The sequence below is a fragment of the Neomonachus schauinslandi genome, chromosome 10 (genome assembly GCF_002201575.2).
Source record: "Neomonachus schauinslandi chromosome 10, ASM220157v2, whole genome shotgun sequence".
Lineage (NCBI taxonomy): Eukaryota > Metazoa > Chordata > Mammalia > Carnivora > Phocidae > Neomonachus > Neomonachus schauinslandi.
Window position 1 is genome coordinate 34,991,920 of NC_058412.1, and position 15,502 is coordinate 35,007,421.

At 45.2% G+C, this 15,502-nt stretch overlaps 1 protein-coding gene across 1 annotated transcript; it reads left to right on the forward strand.

Annotated features, from left to right (window-relative positions):
- Positions 1–2,656: 2,656 nt before the first annotated feature.
- On the forward strand, positions 2,657–13,760 carry ZNF514 (zinc finger protein 514). Its single transcript, XM_021697488.2, has 6 exons — positions 2,657–2,842; positions 3,244–3,336; positions 4,830–4,918; positions 9,739–9,865; positions 10,206–10,289; positions 12,226–13,760. Exons 2-6 carry the CDS (start codon positions 3,318–3,320, stop codon positions 13,206–13,208), a joined length of 1,302 nt encoding a protein of 433 aa, XP_021553163.1. The 5' UTR covers positions 2,657–2,842; positions 3,244–3,317; the 3' UTR covers positions 13,209–13,760.
- Positions 13,761–15,502: the final 1,742 nt, after the last annotated feature.

Below are 15,502 nucleotides of genomic sequence, written 5' to 3' on the forward strand. Positions count from 1 at the left end.
ACACTAGGGAAGTACAACCGGAAAGCAGTTAACTATGGCTGAGAAAGTTAGAAAAGGCCTATGACAGTTACAGTCCTGTAAGTGGTCCACTTGAAAAAGAATATTAAGAAGAAAGAAGGGGCGCCTGGGTGGCTCAGTTGGTTAAGATTCGGACACTTGATTTGGGCTCAGGTCATGATCTCAGGGTCCTGAGATCGAAGCCCAAGTTGGGCTCCATGCTCAGGGTGGACTCTGCCTGGGATTCTCTCTCCCTCTGCCGCCCCCAAATAAATAAATAAAATCTTAAAAAACAACAACAACAAAGTGCAATCTATGCAGAGAGAATAGCACCTGCAAATATACAGACTAGGGGATAAAAGTGCAAAAAATTTGTAGCAAGATGAATGGTCAGGGGGTATTTAGGGGCTGACAACCATAATTTGGGGCCGGATTGGGGACGGTTTTGTACTGTAGTAAGGGTTTGGACCTTCCAGGATTAAGACTTGAAGTCATATTTTTCTTGCTCTTCCCTCCTGTGTGTTGTTGTTGTTTTTAATTTATTTAGCCTTATACTGAGAGTGGAAATTGCGTATGATCAGAAGCTGGGTGATGGGGTGGGAGAGAAATATTCAGGCACAATTTCACACTATACCTGAAAAACACTGCTGCTTTTAATACCCAGGTCTGATTCCAGATTGGAATGGCTTTCTACTTCTGTTTTTGTTTTTGGAATACCTTCTTTCAAAATGGCCACCATTGGGGCATCTTTAGTCCACCCTCAATGACTGCATATTCCTGAGCCCTAATTGTGAACAGTTTCTGTTTTTACTATGGGGCTCCCAACCCAGGGAAGTTGGAGGCTGTGTGATGATGGGTGCCTGAGCACACAGGGGACCTATAGAAAACAATCTGTGCTTCAGTTCTGCCTTACAAAAGCACCTTCACATTTTTTTTAGAATTAGCTTAAAATAGGGTGAGCCATCTCCCTCAGGCTAATTTGACTTTGAGATGCTCTTGCTACCTGCTCTTCCTCTGGGTAAACTAGTTTATCAATATTGTTCCTACAATCTGTTTCCCGTTTTTTCTGTCCATCTTCCATGGTAGTAGAATTTTAGCCAGGCACATGTTTAAAGAGTACATTTCTCTGCAGCTATATGTGGTCAAGTGTTCTGGTAAATAGGATGTAAATGGATGTGCTGAATAGCTCCTTAGGACAATCTTCCTTACAGGACAGCTGGAGTCAAGAGTACAAAGGAATGAACTATTGATCCCCATGACAATACAGATGGATCTCAAGGGCTTTATGCTGAGTGATAAAAGCCACTCTCAAAAGGTTACATACTGTATAATCCTGTATATGACATTCCGGAAAAGGCTAAACTCTAGGGATAGATCCGTGGTCACACTAGGTTGGAATGGGAGAAATGTTTGACTACAAAGGAGCAGCAAAAGGGAATGTTGGGGTAATGCACAAACTTACCAGGTTGCTCGGAACCAGAGCTACCCTAACAGTAACTGACATCAAGTACCACATGAGAGCACTCTGGAAGAGGGGACATCCTTGTTAAGCAACTGATTAACTCTCCTGGGTAACAAATATGCATTGTGACATAGGCCTCTGTATCACACTCTGTCCTGAATTTAAGAGGACTGAAATTTCAGACACTGTAGCAGGCCAATGCCAAAAGGCACATCAGGGACAGATGGCACCCCTCAAGATAATCTGAGCAGTTCCATTTCTATCTAGTTGTGCTAAGTCACCAATGAGATGACATTTTTTTCTCATTTGTCCATCCCTTCACCTTCTTGGTTCCAGAGCACAGAAGGGAAGAGAAACTCCTGGGCCAGCCATGGTTCCCTGGCAGCACCTCCGTCCCACCTGCTAGCCCCCTCCCCAACCCCAGAGGAAGAGGGCTTGCTTGTTGGGCACTTGCTCTGCCATCCTGGCCATGTGCCACCATGAGTGCTGGCAAAAAGTGACACAGATTGAAAAAGCTAGAGGGGAAAATGGTGTTTTTTTGCCCTGACTCAATGGGTTGTCCCTGAACCCCTAGATAGGGTCTATAAACCATTCTCAGTCCTCACAAGTCCCCTCTCTGGCTGAGGACTGCCTCCTGAGAGCCATCGTTTTAATAATTCAAACCTTTTCTACATTTCTTTTAGGTCCTAAATGATACTCGTTTCTGGAGCAGGAAGGAGTCCATAGTCGTTTCTTCGTTGACCCTTCGCCGCACTCAGAACTTGGAGCAGTGGGAGGAAGACGGAGAGGCACGGGACGGCCTGTAGAATAGCAATGAGCCATCTGTATCTCCTGGGCATTCCGTAGGAGATACGCCCAGAGAGTCTCCTGGAAATCCTTATTCGGCAGATTCAGGGTAAGGCCCAGGCTTCTCTTTTTAACAAATTTCCAATGGTTTCTGGTTGGACAGCCCCAAACCCGGCTATCGAGCCTAAGATGGAAGTTGCTCCCAGTTCCCAGCCGGTGGTGAGAGCACGGGAAACCCTATACCCGGGTCGGTGGCGCACTGTGCGGCTCCCGGGGCACTCCCGGCCGGCACGCCCAAGATCGCTCGCTCCGGCCCCCAGGGCGCAGGCGCCGCTCGCCCCGCCCCGCGGACCCGCCCCGGACGCTCGCTGGTTTGACCCCCGCGCGGCGGCCCGTCTGCGCAGGCTCGGGACGGGTCTTGGCTCAGGGGCTGGGGCAGGGGTGGCCTTTACTCTTTGTGGGTTCGGCGACTTCCGGCGCGCAGGCCCGTCCCGGGCACCGCGCCCCAGTCCGTGACAGAGTTGGGAGTGCTCCTCCGCCTGCCCGCCTGCGAGGGGCTACGGGGGCCTGGAGCTAGGGGAGAGAGTTGCAGGGCCGGTCCGTGTCCCTGTGAGGCTCTCCCCCGAATCCCTGCTGTCTTAGGGCCTTGGAGGAGCACTGGCCACCAAGGTCGCAGGCGTGGCTACGGCCGTACCTCCTGGTGGTGTAGTCGTCACTGTGGGTGTGGGTCTGCGTGAGAACTGGGTTCCGGAGCCTGGTTCCGGAAGGGCGGCGGAGCGGAGCTAGTGAGCCCAGGCCCGGCTCGTGAGGGGTCTGAGAGCGCGCCTGAAAGCGGGGGAACCGCTCCGCCCCGGGCGGCAGCGCTTCGCGCCCGGGCGGGAGTCCGGGTTTGAGAGCCCTGCTCTGGGCCCTGCGGGTCGGCTGGGCGTCACCGCGCGGAGTGGGAATGCCCGATGTTACCCAGCTTACCAGCTTACTCCCTGCTCCCTGAACTGTAGGGAGGACCACAGGGCTGCGGCCGCAGGACAGTGATTTGGACCTAGTGAAAGGACGTCGCCCCTTAGCCCCAGCTATGGACTCCACAGCATCAGGTTTGGCTCTCGAGGGTGCAGAGGACCGGAAGCCCTTCTGGGGAGTTAGTAGTGGGCCGAGGAGGAGGACGACCCTAGGAAGAAGCCGGGGAATCCACTGATGGGGCAGAGCCTGCAACCGTCTTCCCTGTGGCATTTCCTAATTTGCCAGGCCCCGGAGCATGGAGTCCCAGTATCCAGACGCCATGGTAGAAGTGGAGGGGATGGCCACGGAAGACTTCCGAAAAGGCCAGAGGAGAGCGGGGCGGGCGGGAAAGGATCTCTTCCGGTGTGGAAGGGAGAGGGTAAACAATAAACAAACCTGTGGGGGAGTGGTCCTTGGCCAGAGATCAGGGGGCAGTGGGGCCATTTCGAGCCTTGCCACCATTTCCTTTATTGCTTCATTAACTAATAAGATTCCTCTAGCTCGTCTAGCTCAACTGTATACAAGATTAGCAGTGTACATGGGGGGCACCTCCTGTAGCCACCCTTTCACTAGTGTTTGGGAGGAGGCAATCCAGGTGACCCAGGAGGTTTTAAGCCATTCCTTTGTAAATTTAGAGTCTCCTGTCCTTCACTAATGGGCATTTTGACTTTCCATTCTCAGTGCAAATGCTCAAGGTCATAAGACTGGCCAGTGGCAGAACTGGGCCAAATCTCTGGGACTATCACCCCTTCTGTATTCCTTTATGCCTTGTGTTCTGTAGACCATCAGCACAGGAATCATCTCGAAACTCTTTAGAATTGCAGACTCTCAGGCCCTATCCTACATCCACTGAATCAGAGTCTGTTTAACAAGATCCTCAGGAATCTATACACACATTGAAGTGTGAGAAGTGCTGACCTATACTATACCATGCTGCTTGCCACTTCCATGCTTTTGTTGTTGTTAGCTATGACCACTTCTCTGGTATGGTTGGGGTTAGTTTTTTGTTTGTTTTCAGCCTTTAAAAACAGATACAAAATCCTATCATAGAGGGACTTGCAAAGTATGCTTGCAGAGACCTAATGATGCTTGGGAACTTCTCAGGAAGAACTGACCTTTGAGCTGGCTTCCCAAGGATGAGGGGAAAGGTGTGACTTCTTTCCCTTAAAGTCAACATCCCTCTGTGGCCTTGCCCTGGGCCTTGTTTGGTATGCTTAACCTGTCATACCGCAGGCTAGATTTAAAGTTCCTTGAAAGCCTTCTCCATGTTTATATTTTTAAAAGGCCTAGTAGGACCTATATATTGGATACCCAGTAAATAACTGTCCAGTGGAGTGGCCAGGCTATGGTGGTACTTCAGTTACCTGCAACCTGCTGTGGCCTTTGGACAGGAAGTGGGGGAGGGGGGTTGTGTACTTCTCTCTCGTGTGGGTTAGCTAGAGGCTGCCCCTCAGCTCCCTTTGACCCAGCTCTGTCCCCAGAACCGTGGAGGTGACACACTGACTCTTCAGAATCTCCAGCATGGGGAGTCTGGGAGCTGCAAAGGCCATGGGGTTAGCCTTCCTTATGGCTCCTTTTATCTTCTTAGTTCTCCCCTCTCAGGACTCTGCTCTTCCTCCAGAGAGATACCCAGGAGAAAAGGGAACAACCAGTTTATTCCTGAAAGCCAGGCCCCAGGTGAGTTGGGGTTCTCTTCATTTTTCCTCAAATGACTGAACTACGGATGTCTTTGCCTCCTTTTCTCTGGAGCCTGTGTTCAACGCCAAAGGGAACTGACCCTAATCCCTGCTCTGCAGGAGGTTGAGCCCATCAAGGTGGATGCTGGCCTCCCTGCCCCTTTCCAGGGCCCCTCTCCTCTCTGCTCAGTATGCACTCACTCAGATCCTTTGGTTTATTTCTGTCATGAGCACTGCAGTGAGTACCAAGTAATGTGAGAGAGCCCTGGCCTTGAAAGAGTGTCACTATCACAGAAAGGGGAGGACTCTGGTACGGAGGATGCAGCCCCAGTCACAGTGAGGATGTGCATCATTTAATGACAGATGGGAATGGCACAGATAGGCCTTTCCTTCAAGGTTTAGTAAAAGGAAAATCAGCCTGTGCTGGAGAGGTTGGGGAAGGCTCATGGAGAAGAGGGGCAAAGAGGTTCTGAGGGTATGGACAGGTGGGGAGACCATTTGAAGCTATGTCCCTGTTCGGATGTTACCTTCCTGGAACTAGTGAGGAGTTCCTCACTAGTAGTACCTTCCAGGAACTCACTGCTTCCTGGCTGGAAGACTCACCTAACTTCTCTATGCATTGGTTTTGCCAACTGTAAAATGAGGATGGTAATCATGTTAATGATAATGATGAAAGTAGTAATAGCCAATGTACTGAGAACTAAATATGTATCAGGAACTATTCTACACAATTTACTTAAACTAACTCTTTTCATCTTTCAAACATTCTCATTTTGAGGAATGGCAACTGAGGCACAGAGAGGCAACTGAGAAAGCCAAGGCACAGAGAGAGAAAGTAACTTGTTCATGGTTATCTAGCTCATAAGGAAGGCATTTTAGTTTCAGATCCAGGTTGTCTGGCTCTAAGATCTTAACCACTCAGTAATGCAACTACCTCATATTGTTGCTGGAGTCTTCTGGCAAATGGTAACTGCTTAGTCCTTGTCAGCTTCAGTTGTGATGGGGGTAGAGGGGGTAATAATGACTGACTCCAGAAGTGGATTCAGGTTTGGCTGTAGTAGGCTGGAGAACCAAGTGGAGGGCTGTAGATGCAAGCCTGCATTGTTTCCTAGCATGGATGCCAAGATGGTACTATCTTGGTACTACCTAGATGATAGTTTCATGTATTCTAGCTTAATGATAGACATTGTGTTTAATTTTCTAGCCAATGGGGGAAACCCCCACCAATAGGGAAGTCTCACAAATAGCTAGTAGAGTAATAAATAGAGTTTAAACCTCTTTGGCCTTGATGTACACATTCAGAGGTACATCAGAGAGCTTAATCTAGTTATGCTGTGGTAACAGTGGCCTGTAGATTTCAACGGCTTATAGTAACAAAGGTGTATTTCTTCTCTGTTACATATCAGTAGTGGACTGGCTGTGACTGCTCCAGACCCTCTTTGCTCTGGGATTCTGGCTGAATCCTGTCTGGGATATATTATGTGGCAGGGAAAAGTGTAATGTCAGAACCAGGAGATGGTTCTTCTGGCTTCTGCCCAGAAAGGACATGTGTTGCTTCTGCCCACAATCCACTGGCCAAAGCAAGTCATGTGGCCAAGCCTAAAGTCAGTGAGGTGGGAAATGCAAGCCTCCCATAGTGAGGGGTGCCAGGGGAGGGGCAATGAATATTTTGAACAAATGAGTCTACCACTGTCTGTTTTCTTACAAATATTCACTTCCCTCCCTCCCTCCACACAAATTCTCTCCCCAAAAGATAGCCCCCGAACTCCATTTAGTTATCTAGTAGGAACATCAAGATCAGAGTCCTGGATGGGGTGATGCCTCAACATCAGGTCTGGATGTTTCTCCTTTGGATCTGGAGATCTATGAACTAAAAGGACAAATTGTCTGAATCCATATATCCAACGTACAGTGGAACAATGGAGACAGGATAACCACAGTAAGCACCCCTATTCAGAACAGGGAAGCATGGGAGGAGCCCAGCAGTCTCAGGTCTGTAATAGCTATGAAATTCCACTTGGCAGACTTGGTGAGAACCACTGATCTTGGGACTGGGAAGTCTTTTGGTTATGTCCTTGTTCTGCTCTGTGGGTGGAGCTCCTCAGTCCCGTTTTCCTTGGCTCTTGGCTCTGCCCCCCAAGTTCCTTTTGCAGTATCCTCCTTGGTCACATAGGAAATGATATTGGAGAATAAACTCACTTGAGGGCTAACCAGCTTTTTCATCCTACCTGAGTAGGTTGATATGCCCAAGGATTTTTTCTTTTTTTTTTTTTTAAAGATTTTATTTATTTATTTGACAGAGAGAGAGAGAGCGAGAGCAGGAACACAAGCAGGGTGAGTGGGAGAGCAAGAAGCAGGCTTCCTGCGAGCAGGGAGCCCGATGTGGGACTCGAACCCAGGACCCTGGGATCATGACCTGAGCCGAAGGCAGATGCTTAACGACTGAGCCACCCAGGCGCCCCGCCCAAGGATTTTTTCAAGTCATGGACATTCAGTGTAACTTTCAAAATGTCATCAGCTTTTAATGTATCTGTTTTCTGTCACTTCCATGTGTCAGCAATTTTACCCACAGTTCTTTTTTAAATATGCCCCTCTTTTTAGGCTTAATTGTGGAGCTCTGGGGGTTTTCTTGGGACAGCCATTGTTTTAGTCACTAAGCAATTCAGTGACCCTGAAAGATTTACTGGGAGCCATCTGGAATTATTCAGAGGTTTAAACAAAAGGTTTGACTACCACACTCATGATTTGGTCTTTCCCTAAGGTTGAGTTTTAATCATCCTCTGTCATGCAAAAGCCTTATCTATGTTGTCTTGACCAGTTGGAAATGAGAAGTGGTTAAATCTCTTAACTCTGCAAGTCCTGGAAATTCTGGACACTTTCTTTTGCCTTCCATTTTTATTTTGCAAACTGGCAAACTCTTGAGCTCATTTTTTTTCTTGTAATATTTTGTCAAATTCTGCCAGTAACAACCAACTCACACTACTGATGTTCCAGCCTCTTCTCGTAACATCGCAAGTTCATGCTTACATTGTTCATCTTTTCAGTTATTACAGACAACAGTTTTAGCACACAGTTCACCACCAAATTACATGGGTTGCCATTTCACCAATAAGTTTCTTTACTACCTGGCCCTGAAGCCAAAGTCACAAATTTTAGGCTTTTTGTTATGGCAGAACTCTACATTAAGTACAGCTTTTTAATGAGTCATTTTAGGCTAGTTATGCTGTAATAACAACAACAAACCCTAAGATTTATACCAACAAAGGTCTATATCTTGCCTGCATTACCTGTTTTATATTCCATTTGCAAAAGCAGATTATTTGACTACACCTGGGTCAGTGGGGCAGGGAACTCAATCCTGTAGGGAGAGCCAGTGAATATTCTGAACAAATAATATAATCTATCACAAGAGGTTACTATAGTAGTGAGTTTTCCATATTTGATTATTTTGGACTGACTTTCATGTTAGTGTAAAATTCTACTTTGACTTATTCTATGAAATCAATGCCTAAATAGGATTTGATTTCTAAACATATTTTGGGAAAAGTAGCAGGAGTTTATACTGTCTTCATTTATCTGCATTTTAGTTCATGGTATGTGGATTATTGTACAGTGTAAGTCAAATGGGAGGTGTTCTAATTGCTGTTATAGAGGATGACAGGATAGTCCTGGTGGGACCCACAGAATGGTTGTACCTTGTGGGGACCTGGGATTCAGAGTCTCACTGTCAGTTTTGCACATTCAGGAATTGAATGAGTAGGAATTGAAAAGTGATTAGGCTTTGGGCGAGAGGATTCGTAATCAAACTCACAAAAGACTTACTGATTCATTATAAGGCCACTTGATATACTTTCACTGAACTGTGTGGTGGTGGTGGTGGTGATAAATTATTATAAATCCTAAATTATTTGGTTTGGACTTAGTAAAAATTGTCTTTAAAATCATAGGCCACAAGTTTCAAAAATAGTTGGAGACTATTGATACTAGTGCATTTGAGGATGCAAAACAAGGGCCTCTGGATGGCACAGTTGGTTAAGTGTCCAACTCTTGGTTTGGGCTCAGGTCATGATCTTGGGGTCTTGGGATTGAGCCCAACGTCAGGCTCCAGGCTCAGTGAGGAGTCTGCTGGAGTTTCTCTCTCCCTCTCACTCTACCCCTCCCACACTCACTCATGCTCTCTCTCACATAAGTAAATAAATCTTTAAAAAAAATGCAAAACGGGGCGCCTGGGTGGCTCAGTTGGTTGAGCAACTGCCTTCGGCTCGGGTCATGATCCTGGAGTCCCGGGATCGAGTCCCACATCGGGCTCCCTGCTCGGTGGGGGGTCTGCTTCTCCCTCTGACCCTCTTCCCTCTCGTGCTCTCTGTCTCTCATTCTCTCTCTCTCAAATAAATAAATAAAATCTTAAAAAAAAAAAAATGCAAAACGTATTAGCCGTTACTTCTAGTTGATTCTAATTAAATGTTGAAGATTGAGGAAATGGATTGCATTTATCTCCCTTACCTAAGCAGAATGTCTCTGTAGGCCTGATTCTCTTGAGATCCTGATTGTATTTCTAAGCAGCGTGATACTGACAAAAGTGGGCATTGGGTAGGATTCCAAGTAGTAAGGGTAATACAATCCCTGGAGTAGCTTAAAATATTTTTGGGATGACAAACCCAAAACTGGGCATTGGGATAGCTAGAAACTCTTGGAATCCCTTCTACATCCTAAGGTTCTACTCAGAGATCCACCCACTCTTCCCCCCAGGGCTGTTAGTGTGCTCCCTGAGGGTATAAGAGTGTGCTCCCTGAGGGTATAAGAGTGTCTTCTGTGTTTCAGGATCTGATGACATTTGAGGATGTAGCTGTGGAATTCACCCAGTGGGAATGGGGGCAGTTGGACCTCGCTCAAAAGGACCTATACAGGGCAGTGATGCTGGAGAACTTCAAGAACCTGGCCTCTCTGGGTGAGCTCAGCTCCTCCAAAGACCAAAGCCTGCCTGTCAGGCCTGCCATCTTTATTTCATTGTGTTTAAAAGCTTGGGGTTTCTAGACCTGTTCGCTGAGTTTTGGCCTGGGGTTATGGAATCAGACATTTACATTGTCTTTGGGGTTCTCATTCCTAGGAAAAGTCCTGCTCCATATGAAATTGTAATAATAAGTTTCATGATTCTGATCCTAATATTTTACAGTGCCTATTCTTTGGAGGCTCTCCACATCTACACTCTGGTCTCCCCCAGAAAGACCTAGGGCCGATGCCTTGGCCTCTAACATACACAGTCATGATCCTTTTTTCTCTACCATCAGGGCTTCCGGTGTCTAAACCATATGTGATCTCCCAGATGGAGGAAGGGAAAGAGCCCTATGTGTTAGAGGGAGAAATCTCAACAGGTGGGTGAGTGAGACCTAAGCAGCATCACACATAATAAGGACCAGCCATGGGTGAGAAATTGCCCTGAACCCTTGGTCATGGGGCTTTCCTTTGAGAAGGTAAGACCACTTGTCAGGAGCCCTCCACTGCAACATTTTGAATACTCTTAGGCTTTTGTAATTATATCTGGTGTCAGAAGAAGCGATGCTCATTTTCTTCTCTAGCATTTACACTTCCTTTGGTACCCATCTCTGCTCACCCCTTCTGGGTTCTTGGTGCCACTCAGCATCACTAGATGTCATATGGTCATTGTTGGATGGAATCTAAAGATTGACAGTTGTAAATGGCCAGGCTATCCTATATCAGCAAGGCTAAGAGAGTTAGTGAGACCAAACAGCAGAGTAGCCTAGAAATTAAAGAGTTACAGGCCAGGACAGACAGATGTCAAGATCAAGGTGAAGACACTTCAAGCTTGATTAAGCTGAGCTTCAACAGAGGTGGTTCCAGGAGCAAAAATTTCTCCTTGCTGTCTGTTGATGTCATCTCTTTGAGACGATGTATTCCTAGGTAACTTGAGAGTACCTGACAGGCTTCACCTCTTGGAGCAGAATTCTGGACTCAGGCTCTCCTGCCTGCCATGTGTAGCCCAGGCACAATGGAGGAAGGTGACAGTCTGTGCCAATGTCCATCTGTGAGGTAGAATCATAGCCTGGGTCAGAGGTAAATCCCAGGAAATCAGTGCTCAAATCCTGAGAGCACAGGCTGGGCCTCATTAAAGGAGCCTAGAATAGAGAACAGAGAGGGAAGTTGCTGATCTCTGCTATATTAATATTTTCTTGATCTTTTTTCCTTCTAGAATGGGAACAAGGGTGCAACCTCTGGATCTAGTCTTAAGATAAATACCTGTCTGTTGACAGTGCTCTACAAACATGGCTGTGTTTCAGAATCTCTCAGGGAGCTTGTTAAACATCCAGATCTCCAGGGGTCACATAAGACCTAACTGACTCAGAATCTGGCTTCTGGGAGCACTGGCATCACTAATCATTTACCTCTTCAAAAGTGTTACTATTATTGTATTAGTTTTTTATTATTGCTGAAACAAACGAATACAAACTTAATGACTTTAAACAACACAAGTTTATTAATAGTTCATAGGTCAGAAGTCTGGCATGGGTCTCACAAAAGATGTCAGGAGAGGTGTGTTCCTTTTTGGGGTTGCTAGGGCAGATTCTGTTTTCTGGCATTTGAATTGTTGGCAGAACCAATTCTTGCAGTTGTGAAACTAAGATCCTTGTTTTCTTGCTGGCTGTCAACTGAGGAATGTTTCCAGCTTCTAGAGACTGCTACATTCCTTGGCTCATGGTGCCCTTCCTCCACCTTCAAAGCCAGAAATGGTGGGCTGAGTCCTTCTCACACATCTCTCTGACCCAGCCAGGAAATGTTCTCTGATTTTAAGGACTTATGTGATTAGATTGGGCCCATCTGAATAATCCAGGATAATATACCCATCTAAAGGTCTGGGCCCTTAATCCCATCTGCAAAGTCCCTTTTGCCATATAAGGTAACATATTTACAAATTCTTGGGATTAGGGCATGGATGTCTTTGGGGGGGGGATTATTTTGCCTATCACAATTATATACAGTAATATATTACTGAGAGGCTGAGGGGACTTTGTGGAGGACATCTTCCTACCCTCTTCTCATCTTTATGATCTTTGGACTTACCTTGTGTACTGGAATCCAATCACTATTTTTTCATTCCTAATCTCCATTCATTTGTTTATCACTTCTTGATAACTCCAAAACCTTCTTCAGATATACACTATACTTGAAAGAAACTACACATCCCAGATGTTATTTTAAGACTTGATTATCTTACATCCATTATAGGACTTTACTTCCTCTGGGCACATGAAACAGTTAATACTAGAATGTCTTTTTTTTTCCCCCCCTCAGACTGGGAGAAAAGGCCTAAAGCCAAGGAATCAATACTAAATCAGGGAATTTCCAAAGAAGAATTACTCCAGATAGCATCAGTGGAAAAACATGTCAGAGATGAACTCTGCTTCTGCAAACTGAAAGTAACCTATGGTTGTGATGACCAATTAGAGATACATCCAGAAAACCAGGAGAGACATCTGAAAGAAATGTCGATCACTCACAAATCTACCACCCTTAAGATAGATCATGAACGGAGTGAATTTGGGAGAAGTTTAGGCTTAAGATCAGTCCTAGTTAACCAACACAGTGTTCCTATAGGAGAAGGATCCTATAAATGTGATACAGAATTCAGACAGACTTCAGGGAGAAATAACTCCCAGAGAACCCATTCAGGAAAGAAACCTTGTAAATGTAATGAATGTGGGAAGTCTTTCCATTTCCAGTCAGAACTTAGGCGCCACCAGAGATGTCACACTGGAGAAAAGCCCTATGAATGCAGTGAATGTAGAAGAGCCTTTGGTCATATTTCATCCCTTATTAAACATCAGAGAACTCATACTGGAGAAAAGCCCTATGAATGCAGTGAATGTGGGAGAGCCTTCAGCCAGAGTTCATCTCTTGTTTTACATTATAGATTTCATACTGGAGAAAAACCTTACAAATGTAATGAATGTGGAAGAGCCTTTGGACATACTTCGTCTCTTATTAAACATCAGAGAACTCATACTGGAGAAAAGCCCTATGAATGCAGGGAATGCGGGAGAACCTTCAGTCAGAGTTCCTCTCTAATCGTACATTATAGATTTCATACTGGAGAGAAACCTTACAAATGTAATAAATGTGGGAGAGCCTTCAGCCAAAGTTCATCTCTCACTCAACATTATAGATTTCATACTGGAGAGAAACCCTACAAATGTAATGAATGTGGGAGAGCCTTTGCTCATACTGCATCCCTTATTAAACATCAGAAAAGTCATGCTGGAAAAAAAGCCGTATGAATTCAGTGAATGTAGGAAGGCTTTCAGCTGGAATACACACAATATTCACATGACACATACTGGAGAGAGATCCTATATGTGTAATGTATGTAGGAAGACTTTTGGTTGGAAGACCTATCTTGTTCAACATCAGACAGTACATGCTAAAGAGAAGCTCTATCGATGTCAAGAGAGAAGGTGGGCTTTCAGTCACACCTCGCCTCTTATCAAACACCAGAGGTTCCATATTAGTGAGAAACCAAGTAAATGTGATTGATTTGGAAAGGCTTTTGTCAGAGGACACAAATTATTCAACATAAGACAGTTTCTACTGGCAAGAAGGCTTATCAATGCAATGAGTATGACACAGCCTTCAGTCACATACTGTTCAGTAAGTAAGTAAATAAATATCAGATAATTCAAGTGTGGTAAAAGCCATCTGTAATACTTCTTCCCTTACTAAGCACCAAGAACACATATAAAAGAGAAGTCCTTTGAAAGCAATAAATGTGGGAAGGCCTTCTATTAGAGCTCATTTTTTTTTTTTAAAGATTTTATTTATTTATTTGAGAGAGAGAATGAGAGAGAGCACATGAGGGGGGGAGGGTCAGAGGGAGAAGCAGACTCCCTGCCGAGCAGGGAGCCCGATGCGGGACTCGATCCCGGGACTCCAGGATCATGACCTGAGCCGAAGGCAGTCGCTTAACCAACTGAGCCACCCAGGCGCCCTAGAGCTCATCTCTTAATAAACATCAGAGAATTTATTCTTGAGAAAAACACTATGGAAATGGTGAATGTGGGAGAGCCTTCAGCCAAACCTCTTTCCTTTATAAATATCAGTAAACTCACACTGCTAGTTAGAAGCCCTGGGAATGTAATGCATGTGGAAAAGCCTTTGGCCGATGTTCCACTCATTTTGCACATCAGATAATGTGTCCTAGAGTGACTTTTTGAATTTGGTGAAACTGGGAAAACCCACTAGTATAGTTCAGGCCTCAGCATACATTGAGGCTTCACTCCAAAGAGAAACCCTGGAAACTTAACGAATGTGGGGAAAGTTCCTTTCAGACTTGGGATTCATAAAACAAGAGCTGAAGGGAATCTGAGAAATCAAATCTGGTGGTGTTCTTTCTGGTGGGGGCTCTCTATATCTGCACTATACTTTGCCTCCGTGTCCCGTTACTAATGGGAGCAGAGGTGTTATTGTGTAGGTGAAGAGAATGGAAGCTGAGCTAGGTGGAGAGCCACCACTGATTTAGCCAGACCCTATCTTAGGGCTAAGGAAACTGATCTGAAAATGCCATGCACTGGGCTGGGCCTCTTTTTCTTCTGGTTCACAGCTGTGGTTTTGAGATTGAGAGACTGAAGTTCTTCCTGTACAAAACCCCCCATGCACTGGAGTGGTATTTTTAAAGTTTGAGCAAAAAGCAATTTTTATTAGATCTTTATGCTACAAGATTTGGGATTTTTGAAATAAAATCTTTTTAAACATTAAAATCATTAAAATGTGGGTATTGTATGAAAAAAAAAATCAAAACTTCAAAAACATTATTCTAAGTGAAAGCCAGGTGCCAGGCACCATTCCATTTATAGTAGATGTCCAGAAATGGCAAATCCTCAGAGGCAAAGTGGATTAGTGGTTGCCTGCTGCCAGGAAAGGCAACTGGGAGTAAATGCAAATGTTACAAGGAATCTTACTGGGGTGATGCAAATGTCCTAAAACTGGATTATGGTGGTGGTTGAACAACTTAGTAAATTTACTAAAAATTACTGCATTGTGCACACAAAATGGGTGAAATTTATGGTATGTAAATTACGCCTCAGTAAAATTTTTTTTAAAAAAATACCAAATAGGGCGCCTGGGTGGCTCAGTTGGTTAAGCGACTGCCTTCGGCTCAGGTCATGATCCTGGAGTCCCTGGATCGAGTCCCGCATCAGGCTCCCTGCTCGGCGGGGAGTCTGCCCCTCCCTCTGACCCTCCCCCCTCTCATGTGCTCTCTCTCTCTCTCTCTCTCATTCTCTCTCTCAAATAAATAAAATCTAAAAAAAAAAAAAAAAAATTAAAAAAAAATACCAAATATACAGATATACCAACTATTGCTAAACTACTTTTCCTATCTTGTCTGGTAACTTCAAGCCATCTGCATGTCTTTATTTTCTGTAAGAGTTAACCCTAAGCTTACTGGATCTCAATTTCCTATCATGATGCATCTGAAATTTACGTGGAGAAGCCAGGAGTAGGAGCCAGCAGAGAGCAGGGAGCCTTGACTAAAAAGATTAGCTTGTACTAAAGACAGTCCTTCACGCATTTTAGG